This window comes from Apis mellifera, linkage group LG11 (genome assembly GCF_003254395.2).
Source record: "Apis mellifera strain DH4 linkage group LG11, Amel_HAv3.1, whole genome shotgun sequence".
In the NCBI taxonomy this organism is placed as follows: Eukaryota; Metazoa; Arthropoda; class Insecta; order Hymenoptera; family Apidae; genus Apis; species Apis mellifera.
The window spans coordinates 6,752,360-6,766,782 of NC_037648.1; the positions used below are offsets into that span (position 1 = coordinate 6,752,360).

At 16.6% G+C, this 14,423-nt stretch overlaps 2 protein-coding genes across 5 annotated transcripts in view; both read right to left on the reverse strand.

Annotated features, from left to right (window-relative positions):
* Positions 1 to 4: 4 nt before the first annotated feature.
* LOC409494 (methylglutaconyl-CoA hydratase, mitochondrial) lies at positions 5 to 1,947 on the reverse strand. Its single transcript, XM_393002.7, has 3 exons — positions 1,767 to 1,947; positions 500 to 1,296; positions 5 to 271 (listed from the first exon to the last, which is right to left on the reverse strand). Exons 2-3 carry the CDS (start codon positions 1,240 to 1,242, stop codon positions 112 to 114), a joined length of 903 nt encoding a protein of 300 aa, XP_393002.3. The 5' UTR covers positions 1,243 to 1,296; positions 1,767 to 1,947; the 3' UTR covers positions 5 to 111.
* LOC727170 (eisosome protein SEG2) overlaps positions 1,871 to 14,423 on the reverse strand; it is a 40,602-nt gene continuing 28,049 nt past the window's right edge. For 2 of the 4 annotated variants that reach the window (XM_026444090.1, XM_026444087.1), the window contains exon 7: positions 8,226 to 8,419. In XM_026444090.1, coding sequence (XP_026299875.1) covers positions 8,273 to 8,419 — 147 coding nt within the window. In that variant the 3' untranslated portion in view covers positions 8,226 to 8,272. Of the gene's footprint in view, positions 1,988 to 8,225; positions 8,420 to 10,193; positions 10,282 to 14,423 lie in introns of those variants that run through there. The other 2 variants (XM_026444089.1, XM_026444088.1) reach the window with 2 other exon arrangements.

Sequence of the window (14,423 nt, forward strand, 5' to 3'; positions counted from 1 at the left end):
GGCGTATTTCCTATATTTAGTTTCTATTAAAATGCATATTTTTGATATGTTAATAATTAAGCGTAACAAATTTGTAAAACACTCATATTTCAATATTTCATTTTGATATATTTACATTCCTTGATAAACAGGTATACGTTTTGTTATGAATGCTGCTAGTCCTTCAATTCTGTCTTTTGTATCCACAACTTTACTATAACATTGTTTTTCAACTTCAAGTCCATCTGTAATAGATACTTGAAGACCTTTTGACATTGCTATTTTTGCCATTCTAAAACACAATAAAAATAAAAAATAAGCATTATCTGTTATAATATATTATGTATTGTTATATCATATTATATGTAAAATTATGTTTATAAATTAAATTTGTAAAAATTTTGAAAGTTAATAGATTTTTTATCAAATAAATTTAATTGTTACCAATTGTTTGAAATTTTTAATATTTTATCTTATCAATTTTTAGAAAGAGAATATTTAATATTATGTTTATACTTACTTAACTCCAATAGGACCATTAGGTAAAATTTCTCTAGCAATTGTTAAAGCAGTTTGATAAGCAGCATCACCACTTTTATTTTGAGGAACTACTTGATTTATTAAACCAATTTCCATAGCTTGTTCACCATCAACTATACGTGCAGTATAAATGAGTTCTTTTGCTTTAGCAATTCCAATTATTCTTGGAAGTCGTTGTGTGCCACCCGCTCCAGGAATAATAGCCCATTTTGTTTCTACAAGTCCCATTTTGGAATCTGATGCTGCAACTCTAATATCTGTGGCTAGAGCAAGTTCTAAGCCACCACCTAATGCAGTACCATCTATAGCAGATATTACTGGAGTTGGTAATGTTTCTATACTATTTGTTATGCTTCTTAAAAATGAAACAAATTTTAAAATTTCTGAATTATCCATCCTTCTTCTTTCTCTTAAATCTGCACCAGCACAAAAAATTTTTGGAACCAAACTGCGAATAATTAATACTCGTAGTTTTGTATCTTCTCTGATGGAAGAAATAGCATCATTTAGTTGACTAGTTAAAGTTTTGCCAAGAGCATTAGAAGCAGTGGGTCGATTTAATCCTAATACTACAATACCATTATCTTTTCCATCCAAATATTTAAGTACTATTTCTTTTACATCATTTTTTGGATTTAACATTACATTGGTAGATAATGCTCTTATAGCAATTGTACAAAGAGAATGAAAAGTATATTTAACTCTTGTAGTTAAAGGACCCATTATATAAAGCTTGTATATGAACAGTAAATTAAGTCTCGTGTAATTACAATTAAGCTAAAAAAATAATTTTTATGATTAAAAAAATAATATAAAAAAACAAAGCTTGATTAATTTAAAAATTATTTATTTTTTAAATGTTAATTTAAAATTAATTTATTAATATAATATGTATATACTTTTTACATATTAAAATACAAAGTTTATTTATATTAAAATTTAATTTAAACTATTTTCAATATAATCATTGATTAAAAATTTAACTAAATATATATGCAATAAGAAAAATAAATCAAATCATTGATAGTAATATATTAATAACTAATATATTAAAATCAACACAAATCTTGATCACTTGCAGTGTCGGCATATTTATATCATTAATTTATGCTTATTATTGAATATTTATGTAAAAAGCATAATAATAATGAAATGTAATAAAATAATAAATCTTGAAAAATTGTCTAAATTAAATTTGCAAATGATTAAATATATATAAAAAAATACATATTAAAAAATGTAAATACCGTATCCCTTTCAAATCGTATAAGAATGTCACAAGCGACTCCTTGGACTTTACGCACTGTCGCGTTCAACGTTCAACCAATAACATTTGTGGTAGGGAGAATTGAGGAAAGTTCAAATATAACGTAGTAATCTCAACCTAACCTTCAGTACTTCCAACGACGACGTCGTAAACGTAACTGGTTGTTGCAGAAAATGAAAGGAAAATATACTTTGCGACCTACTGAAATTGTATGTGTTTTTATACATTGTTTGTATGTACATGTGCATATATATATGCATCACATATACATAGATAAGATTTCAAACATTCATTTTACGTCAGTCGATATGTTTTTCAATCTTTTGATTAACTTGATGAAGTATAGCTAAAGTTCAGAATGAAACAAAAGCAAAGAAAATAAAATTGAATATATTATATTTTTAATAATTATCTAAAAAAGGAAATTATGTATTAAGAAATATGAGAATGTAATGTTTGCAATTTGTTTTAACTAAATTTTAATTTTTGAAGTTTTCATGAATGTTTTGAATTATGCAAATTTGCAATTAAGTAAATGATACTAAACAAATTTTATAACAAATAAAAAATTTAAATATTGTTTATATTATAAATAACATAATCATCAAATAAATAATTTTAATTATAAATTTGAAAATTAGATTTGAATTTGATGAAATATATTTATCTAGTTTTTACTTTTTTTTTATTAATATTTCAAATAATTTAGTTCATAAAATATCTGATAATTATATCTTTCGATTGATTATTTTATTATATTATTTTAATATTAAAATTTTTAATGGAGAAAAATAAAAAAAAGAAGAAAAAAGAAAATATTTTATAGATTTAATATTGAAATTTTTCTAATAAATTAATTACATATAATTAAATTATATTTTTTAATGAATTAATTCCAGTTAATAGTTTTTTAATTTCATTTAAAAATTATATTATAAGATTTATAAATTATTATATATATCAGTAATTTCGAAATTTATTGTTAACTTATTGTACATAATTAGCTACTCTTAAATTCAATTTCTAAAACTATTCGTATCAAATTGTATAAATTGTCAGATAAATTATACAATTATTTCTTCTTTTTATAAATTAGTCATTTTTTCCAGTTTTCATAATTGTAAAGGAAATAAACAAGTTAGATATAGTAACTTATGTTTTTAATAGACTTTTTTTTTAAATTAAGTATTTCTATTTGTATATCTATTTACTTTAAAGTATTTTATCATATTTTCGAAACAGAAAAAAAATAATAAAACAAACAAATTTTTAAATTTGATTAGAAAATCATTTGAAAAATCGATTAAAATTTTACATTATTAATTTTATTAAAAATTGTATAAAATATAAAATTAAAATATTACAAAATATTACATTAGAAATGATTATAATTATATTTGTGGTAGAGAGAATTCAGGAAAGTTCAAATATAACGTAATTTTATAATTAATAAAAATATTTTAAAAATTATATATATATATATATATATATATATACATTGAGTATCTCTTAAAAATTAATTTTTTGAAGAATAAATTATAAATTGTTTCATTCAATAATAATTATAAATTAAATAATATTGCACTTTATGAACAATGATAATGATGCGTGATTATCATAATTGAAGAAGTAAGATAATCTAAAATTAGAACCCTCAGTTTTCAATCTAAAAAGAAATAAAATCGCTGAAACTAGCAGTGTATATAAGATATTATATGAATAAAGATATATCTAGATCACAAATATTATTATTCAAAAATTGATGAATCACTAATCATTGAAATGGAATTAAAAAAATTTTATTATAAATTATATAACAAATTATAATTTAGCAATTATAAAGCAATTATATAAGATAAGAAATAATATAATGATAATTATATAATTTTTCTTATTTAATTTTGTAGAAAGTGTTATAAGAAACTTATAATTCATTATTTAAATTTTACAAAAAATTTTATTAAGTTATATTAAAATTTTATAAATTTTATAAGTTAATTAAAATTTTAAATAGTTATATAATATTTTAAATAGTTAAATTTTAAATATTAATTTTATAGATTTAATATTTACATATAAAATATCTTTGATTATTTTAATTATATATAATAAAATCTAGTATATTATGTATATATTAATATATGTTATTAATAATTAATAAATATATTGTTCATTTAAATATTAATATACTTTATAAATTATAGAAAAAGCTTAAATATAATTTCATTATATTTCTAGAATTCTGTTGTTAAAAATGATGAATATAATGATAATTATATCACATTTATTCAAATAGATGAATAATTTTATCTTTACTTAATGAAAAAGATTACAATTAAACTTTTGACAGTTATTTATTTTTTGATTAATTTATTTATTATGAATTATTATTTTTGATTTATTATAAAATTTATCATTTTATCATTATTCAATTATTAGTTCAATTATTAGTTTATCAAATTTATCATTAGTTGATATTATTTATATACTTTTTTTAAATGAATTCTATATGATATATTTAAAATATAGATATAATTTAGATATAATTTATTCTAAATGAATAGTAATATTTTTAATAAAACTGTCAATTCAATGCTAGAGAACTGATGATATTGTTGACAATATGTCAAAAGAATATTATTCTAAAATATATAATACAATAATAAAACATGAAATATATTATTATTTCATCATAATTAAATATTTTATTCAGATAAAAAAAACATTATTTTTATTATTTATTTTATACTATCTCAAGCGCTTTCATAAAAAAAAGTATCATTACGTATAATATTTTTAACATTTAATATCATTCTAAAAAGTATTCCATTTAAGATTTTCCATATTATAATAAATATTTTTCTAAATGCTCAATTGTCTTGGTTATGTATTTAATAGTAATTAATAATATGATATAATAATGATTAATATAAATATAAAATAATTTAAATATAGATTTTCGTACTATGTATGGCGTCCATAGCATTATATAAACACATTATAAAAAATATTATAAAAAATTATCATATAATTAAGAAATATATAATTATATATAAGAAATTTTTTTTTTGTTAAAAAAAAATAATTCCTCAATCCAATAAGTAATTCTTACATAGATAAATATCAATACTATATTTAATATTTTTATTTAAAATTCAAGTTATTACATTATAGATTTAATACATGATAGACTAATAAGAATTTTACATTATGTTTATAAAATTACTTTTTGAAATTATTTTGTTTTACAATAAATTTATTAAATTAAATTATATTCCCAATTTGCTATAAATGGATCTCAATATTTAAAAAAATATTTATACTTTTTATTTATTTATTTTTTATTTTTCTTTTTTTTATTTATGAAACTATTTTAATTATAAATATATTTAAATATTTTTTTTACGAAATAAATATATATGAATATTAAAAAATTTATTAGCATTTTGTAATGATATAATTTTCGAGATTCTTTTTTTGTTTTTTCACATTATTTTTATACTTTTATATATTTATTTTTTATAAAGTTAATAAAAATTGGAATAGATTTTTAAACTAACTTTTTTTTTTAAATTAATAGTTAACATTATTTATTATTTTTTTCATAGATTAAGAATAATATTTAAGATTATTAAAAATAATACTATTCGATAAATTTTTATTTTATTCGATTTTATAATTACTATTAAACATTTATTATACATTTTAATGTATTATATAAATCTGCAAATCATATGAGAATCAATAAATTTTAAAAACAATTGCAATTTAAAAAATGTTTTGTGTTTTTATGATATATAATTAATTATTTAAAATAATTATTTTTAACATAAAATGATTCTATAAATCGTTCTAAATAAAATTATATAAATATTTATTAATTTCTTAAATAATTTATTAAATATTAAATTATTAAAATATATTTAAATATACTTAAAATAATCATTTAAAATAATTATAATTAAAAGGAAAGTACATCCATTTTTATGATATTTTTCAATTTATTTTAAAAATTAAGAATCCAAAAGAAAATCTAATTATACAATAGATTTTTTTGCTAAGGAAAGCATCAAAGAAGTTGTAAAATTATTTCTGTTTTCAATATATAAATGAAATAGTTTAGCCAACTACGCTGCAATGACAATTGCGTCCATAATGGCAGTTACTTCATTATGATTTCGATTACAATTTCGGATTAAATTTAAAAATTTTTAATTAAAAATTTTTTTTAATAAAAAAAGGAGTGACACAGGTTTAACATAAGTTTTATGTTAAATAAATTTTAATATTATAATTTTATAATAGCATTATAATTTTTTAAAATTATTTTATTAATTTATAAATGTTAAAAAATATTAATTTATAATATATAATGTTAAAAAAAATTAATTTATTTATTACTCATACAATAAATCTTTTATAAATGTAAGCTCAATTGTTTTAAGTAATGGGATAACATAAAATAGTGTAAATGATGATTACATTGATATTGCAACTTGGAAATATTTCAGACTTCGGAACAATTTGTAGATAATTAAAATAAATAAATAAATAAATAAATAAATAATACATATTCATTTAAAATGAAAATATACAACATTCTAAATCGGTTTATTCCTTCTTCTTTATACAAGTCATGCATAACTTCGAAAAAATTTTCCATAAAATAAGAAAAAATAAACAGGTAGATTCTTAAATTCCCAGTGTAAAAAAAACAAGAAATGAATAAGTGGTACATTTAAAAATATAAGTAAATAATTACTATATTATATTTTTAATTATTATTTAAATATTAAGGAAACAATATGAGATTTAATTTATTAAATATTATATTAAATATTTTACTTTTGATATTTTAATATATTTTTGCATATTATAAGTATTTCATTTTTGTATTCTTAAACTTATATTCGCATTAATATCCGCAATCTAATAATAGAAAATTATTAATATTATTATAATTTTTGTTTTTTATTTTTCAATATCATTAAAAAAATTAATACACAATTTATTTAATTATAATAATTGTAATTAATATTATTTTTAATAATATTAATAATTTTATATTATTTCATAATATAGGATCAATAAACGAAATTATTGTTTGTAAAAATAATTTAAAAAGACATCAATATATTTTATATACTGGGATATTTAAAAAGTTAATTAAGAATTTATGTTCTTCAACGTTCTAATTCTTAATTATCCAATATCCTTTATAATTAAATTCCCAGCTATCCCTATTAAAATATTCGATATCTGATTTATTCTAAATATTCCAATATCCATTATGTTACTTTAATTTTCATTTGATAAATAGTATCTAATTTTTTAAATTAGAAACCACAACAAGAAAATATATTTTCGAGAAACAAACACCATTTACCATAAGAACCATTCTTATAATTAATTATTATTAATTATAAGATTATTAATTGTTATAATTAATAATTTAATAGTTAGTGAAATCGGGATAATTCTGAAGAATACGAACATTGGTAATTTATTTATAAATTTAATATATTCAACGATTCGCATATTTTATACGTAAATCGTGCAAATATATAATATATATAATTTTATGAATTAATATTTCATTATACAAATATAAAAAAATACCAAAGTTCGTTCTGATATCTTTGAATAAATATTAAGAAAGAGAAAATGAGAAGATAGAAAAAATTAAAATAATATGATATTTTTTTAATAAACAAAATTCGCCTCTAATTTTTCAAATTTAATAGTGAAAGATAGTTTCTGTAAAATTAATTTTTATAAATGACGCAAAATTTTAATTTGATAAATGTAATTTTAATTTTAATTTTTTTTATTTTATTTTTTAAAATTATATCAAATGAAATTAGCAATCACGTCATTGTTTTTGTTGAGCATATATTTTTTAACTTTTAATTCTTATTTTTATCACTATTAATTGTAATGTCTTGTTTTGTAATTAAATATTAAACTATGTAAACATTAGATATGATTATTAAATATGTATATATTAGATATGTATATTATTAAATTTGTATTTATTAATATTAAATTAATTATTATTATTCACATAAATAACAATAATAAATAAATGAATTGCAAAATAATAATGCAAATTTTTTTTTAATCTGTTCCTAATTCAATTTTCTTCATTCAAAATTATTTTTATATAACATAGAAATATAATTTATTTGAAAGAAAAAATTATAAATTTATAAAATGATCTCAAAAAATTTCAATTAAATTTTAACAATTTAAATATCACTATAATATAATATATTAAATATAACTATATATAAAAAGAAACTTTTGTTCGTTATTAAAAATCAAAATTTGCTTCTATGTATTTTATTTTGTCCTATTAAACGTATTCAATATGAATTCAATATTACCCGACTTCATTCGTTATACAATCATTTAAGACTGTTAAAAAAAGAGACAAACGTGGTTTTATCGAAAGGTTTATTAAAATCTATTCATGTGAACGAAGATTTAAGCGGCAACTGCTACAGGTGGTGGTTGAAGCATCGATCTTGTAGCGGATGATAATTTCTCTGAAACTAAATGAGCAATGTGGGATGATCTCTTCCAGACGAATTCGCGCGTTCTGTCGTGGTCATCCGCGCTCTCCACTCGTACCTAATAATTAACAAATTGTTTCTGAATAAGCTTGGATGAAGATTTAAATTCACTTAGTAGTGTTTTTTAATCATTTTTTTTGCCGGTGTTATTCGATCAAATTAATTATAATTTTACGGATAAGGATGGATTAACATCTGCTGTTTAAATATCTTATTGTTAAGTATTTCATAAGATTTATGATTAAATAGATTAAATAATGATGAAGTATTAGAAATTTAAACATTAATTTGATAAATGTAAAATATCGTTATTCTGAAGATTGAATTTGATTTGTTATGTTTAAACAATTTTGCTCGTTTGATTTTGAAAATTTTATTCGTTAAAGTATGTTTATTGGAGTGCTTAAAGGATAAATGATATGAGTAATAAAATTTTTAATTCGAGGAAAGTGTAAGTATAAATTTTAACTTTAATAAAATTAACAGCAAATTAATATATGGTAAAATAACAATAAAAAATAAATAAAAAATAATAATAATTATAATATATAACTAATAATTATTAATATAAATAATTATTAATATTGTATATTATAGATACAATATTACATATATACAATATTACATTAAAAAAAATAAGAAAAAAATATAAAATAAAATTTTTTTGTTCCAATCTTACTAAGATTTTTTATCAAAAATTACCAAGAAGATCGAATTAAGAATTTAAGAATTCATTGCGTATATATGCAGTTAGATTGTATGATGATATAAATATAGCATAATTATATATATATAATTAATAATAGATTAATAAATTTCATTATAAAATATGAATTTTCAAAATTTTTATACTTTATACACTTTATAATTTTGTTCGTGAGATCATATTAACCTTTTTTTTTTGCAATAAAAATTTATTTTGAATATTTATTTAATTTATTTAATTTTTATTTAAATATAATCCAGAAGATATTTAAATGTATATTAATAAATTTTTTTAGAAATTTTTTTACACAATAAATATACGAAAGTCACATCTGAAAATTTCAGTATATCATTTAGTACAAGAAAATAGTGTTATTATTAAAGTTATAATTTACAATAGAGATTTTGAAAATGTGAATCAATCACATCAAGTATAAGACGTTAATTACACATTCGAATATTTAAAATGTTACAGCATAAATATTAACGAGAATGTAATTTGACAAGCATAGCATATAGCAACGATAACAGAAATTTCAAAATTCTAATGTAATTCATGCAATAAATTATTTTTGATAAAGTATCTTGTTTGCACTTTTTTAAACCTAATAAATTGCAAATATTATTTAGATTGTGTAAATATAATAGATGTAGTATATGTATATGTATAATATATGTATAGTAGATATATGTCATTTAACAAATGTATTTTACTATATTATCTTGAAAATTAAAACTAAAAAATTCTATATTATCCTTATCTTGGTTTTTTTATAAGGAATTATCTCATATTTATAATTATCTATCTCTCTATCTATTTATCTATATATGTATGTATATAAGAAATTTATTATAGCATTAAAATATCAAAATACAAAATATTTTAAATTATTTTCCATACAAGTTTTTAAGGTTTAGACAGGTAAAAATAAAACTAAAATGTATAATAAAAAATTAATAAATATATATTAATAAATTATATTTATAAGTTATAAATATAAATTAATAAATTATAAATATAAAAAAAGTATAAAAAATTATATTATATAAATTAATAAATATATCATCAAAAATTATATCAAAAATATAAAAACTTAAAAAAATATTTTATTATATATCTTCTTCAATCAATTTGATACAAAGTTTGTTTTAATATAGTATATAATTTAATATAGAATGGAATACTTTTGGATGGATTTTACAGGCCAAGATAAACTGAAAAAATTGGTATATAAAAATATTAATTAAAGTTTATTTATTAAACAATTAAAGTTATTATGTTAGATAGAAACAAAATTGTTTTATTAAATTCTAATCTCATTTTACTTTAACATGAATTTCATTTATTTATAAGTTAATGAATAAGTTTTATTTTTGTGTACCAATTTTTTTTTTTAATAAAATTGAAAAATTTTTAGAAGTATCGAATATATTAATATTTTCTACAAGCCTTATGTATAGTTTTGTATATTGGTTCATTTTAGTTAGATAATTTTATGAAATTAAATTCAGAATTATTTCAAAAAATAACGTATAAATTATAATATTATAATATTGCATGAAATTAAATGTGTAATAAATTCAATAGTAAATTGATATTATCAAATATGTATCTATAAAGATATCTATAGAGTTTATAATAATATATATGCTTTTATCGTAACTTCTTCATAAAACATTTATGAATTTTATTTTATTATATCTAAAAAATTTATTTTCAAACATTTTTTGACAGAATTTTGCACGAAAAAACTTGGGACAATCAATATAAACATCACAGAATAAAAACTTAATAATTTGACTTAATTTAATAATAATAAATTAATTTAATAATTAAACTTAATTTCCTAGTTTTTATGTTATTAATATTCTGTATAACTATTAATAATAAAGTATAATATCTTATATATATAAAAAAAAGAGTTTTTTTGAGTTCGAAAAAGTATTTTCTTCCCATTAAATTTTAAATAATAATTTTTTTTATGAAATTTTTGTTTTTATATAAATTTTTTTAATGAAATTGTTTAATATTGATTTTCGTATAATTTTAAATATTATATATGAATTATTAATATTAATTTTAAATATTATATAGAATAGATAATATGTTAAATTTTAGAAAATAATTGGAGAAATTTACAGAAATTTAATTTAGAAAATTGAAATAAAGATTAAAGTTCAAACTCTGTTACAAATGCAATTTCTTTTTTAAATCGGAATGATAAAGTATATCACTCATCATACGATCATGCGAGTATTGATTATAACACAAGATTAACTAATTATTAATTGTTAACTTTTGTACGCAAGAAATTTTGAATCTTCTATTAACTAATTTAAAAATAAAATTTGTATAAATAAATTTGCAACTATTTTTTTATAATAAGAATAAGAAATGTTAGATTTTATTTATATTGCATTTATGTAATAAAAAATGAGATAAATATTCATTATTATCACATAATTAAAGAGAATATATTTTTTAGAAAATTAGTTTGATTATTGTTTTAAAAATGATTAATTATCTAACCTAACTTTAAAAATGAAAAAAGTTTTGTTCTTTTATAATTCAATTAAATAATCTTTTTTTACTATCAATCAATATATCAATATATCTTAAATTTAGAAAAGTAGCGAATTTAAAGGAATTAAAATTTATTTTTTTTAATTTTTTGTTAATCTTTATCTTAATATTTATAAAATAATACTTTTATTATTTATTACTTTAATTCTTTAAAATAAATTGAAATCTTTTTAATTTCTAAACTATGATTAAAAAAATATATTTTATATTAATAAAAAAAATTTTATAAATAAATAATAATTATATATTATAAACATTTATAATGTTATCTTTTTGCTAAATTATATTTAATAAATTATGAATTAATAAATTATAATATTAATTAATTAATAATGAATTAATAAATTTAATATTCATATATATTTAAATTGATAAAAATTAATTAAAACAATTAATTAAAACAAAACAGTGAATTTTAAAAAATTAAAAAAAATGTAAATAATTTAAATGATTATCTGGGATAATAAATAGTAATAGATTATCTTAATTGTTTTTGTGTTATTATTGTTAAATACTTAATAATGGATTCTAATCTTCAACAACTTTTTTGAGAATTAAAAAAATTTAAATGTTTCAGATAAATTTCGCTTTGCGTATTAAAAAAAAATTAAAAAAGTTTTTGTGAAATAAAATTTTTATATCAATAAAAGATATTCAATTTTTATATCAACAAACTAAACTAAACTTAAAATGTCAGGAATAGAGATAACCTTAGATAAAATATAATTATACTATAATGAAAGTTTGGAAGTATTTTAGTAATATTCTAATATTAAAAAGTTGAAAATAATAAAATGACATAAAATTTTCTAATTGTAATAATCAAAATTTATTAAGTTTCATAATAAATTAAGAAGATTCATAGATTTAAATTTCATCCAATTAGTATTAGTGAGGTAAAAACTCATATGATGATATTTTATAATATTTATAAATATCTAATTATTATTTATATATCAATTATTAGATTATATACAGCCAAAATACCTTTAGCCAAAATATTTAATTAATATATCAAAAAATATTGTATTATAAAAAATATATATCTCTAATTATATATTTATATACTATATTAATTATTTATAAATTATAATATTTTCAGTAATTTTATTACATAGATTTATCTATGTAAAGATATATTTTTACGTAAAAATTTTTTTAATTTTTAATAAATTATATATTAATTGTTTTAAATAACAAAAAATTAATTGTACAAAAAATCATTTTGATAATTTTATATATATTATTTTTAATATTATATTCTTTCTATTACAAGCAAACTGATTCAGTATCTATCTAACTTTCAATATCATACTGTAACTAGAAATTTTATTTATAATATAATTATATTTATTTATTATTAAATTATTATATAAATAAAATTAATATCAGAAGATAATATAAAATATGCATTTATATTTTTTATATAAAATATATAAAACATTATATAAAATATAAAATATGAAATATGAAAAATATTATATATTTGCATAAAAATTCATCATTTAATTATTTAATATCATTAATATCATTAATATCATTGAATAATTGATTATTATATAAATTGTAATATTATATCTTATATTTTATACTTTATTATTTACTTCCTTTTTCAATTTTCTGTTTTAGAAATAGCGATAATATATAATAGTTTAATTTATTTATAAAAGTAAATTTGTAAAGTTATTTTACATCCGAATTGAAGAAATAAAATAATGTATATAAATATATGATAAATATATATTAAATAATCAAAAAAATTTTATAACTATGATAAAAAAATATAAAATAAAGAATCATTTATAAAACTTATACAAGGTTGTTTTACAAATATTTAAATATATTTGTTACTTAATTTAAATTATATATATAATTTAAATTATAATAATAGATTAATAATAGATCATATTTACAATAGAATTATACATTTTTGCGCATACCATTAAATTAAAAAAAAATAATAATTAAAAATAATTAAAAATTTATAAAATATTTCCGAAAAAATTATCACGAAATTCATAAATTAAAATTTCTTATTTAATTCTCATTCCCTTGAGATTTTCCTTTCAGATTATTATACAATTACTTATATAAAATGACTTTTATTACTATGTCTTCGTATATTCTATATTCTATATTATATTCTATATATATATTCTATATTCTACTTCGTATATCTTATAAACTTTATTAATAAGTATGTTATTAAAATTAAGAAAGATAGTAATTTTAATGAAATTTTGTAAAATATAATGGACTATACATAGATTTAATTTTTTTCTAATAGAATATTTTTTTCAAGTGATAAAATTAAAAATAATCTAAAAATATATTTTTTTTTGATTTTTAAAAAATTTTGTTTATAATTTTGTAATCAAATATTTTTATATTCGAATATTTTATTAATTGAATATTTTATTATCGGAACTATATACTATATTCTATTCTAAAAATTGGAAAAATGACTAGAATTATAAAAATGATAGAAATATATAATATTGAAAAATTTAAAAAACAATAGGAATAAAAAATTTCATAACTAATGCATATTCCATTAAATATAAAAAATTAAAGACATTGTGTAATTTGACAATTTTTTCTAAAAAAAATATGAAATTCCATTTTAAAATTTTTTTATAATTTATAATAAAAATCATTTTTATATCAATTTATTACATTATTTTCTTTAAAATATAAAGTCTGAATTCTATTATAAAATTTTTTTATTCGAATTTTTGTATATTTTGTCTTCTAATTCGATAATAGAATATTA

Bases quoted from the DNA above. Each gene is read 5' to 3' on its own strand.
- LOC409494 (XM_393002.7), bottom strand. From the start codon at position 1,242: ATGGGTCCTTTAACTACAAGAGTTAAATATACTTTTCATTCTCTTTGT. The intron at 272-499 runs GTAAGTATAAAC...ATTGTGTTTTAG, and splicing joins AATGGTCCTATTGGAGTTAA to AATGGCAAAAATAGCAATGT.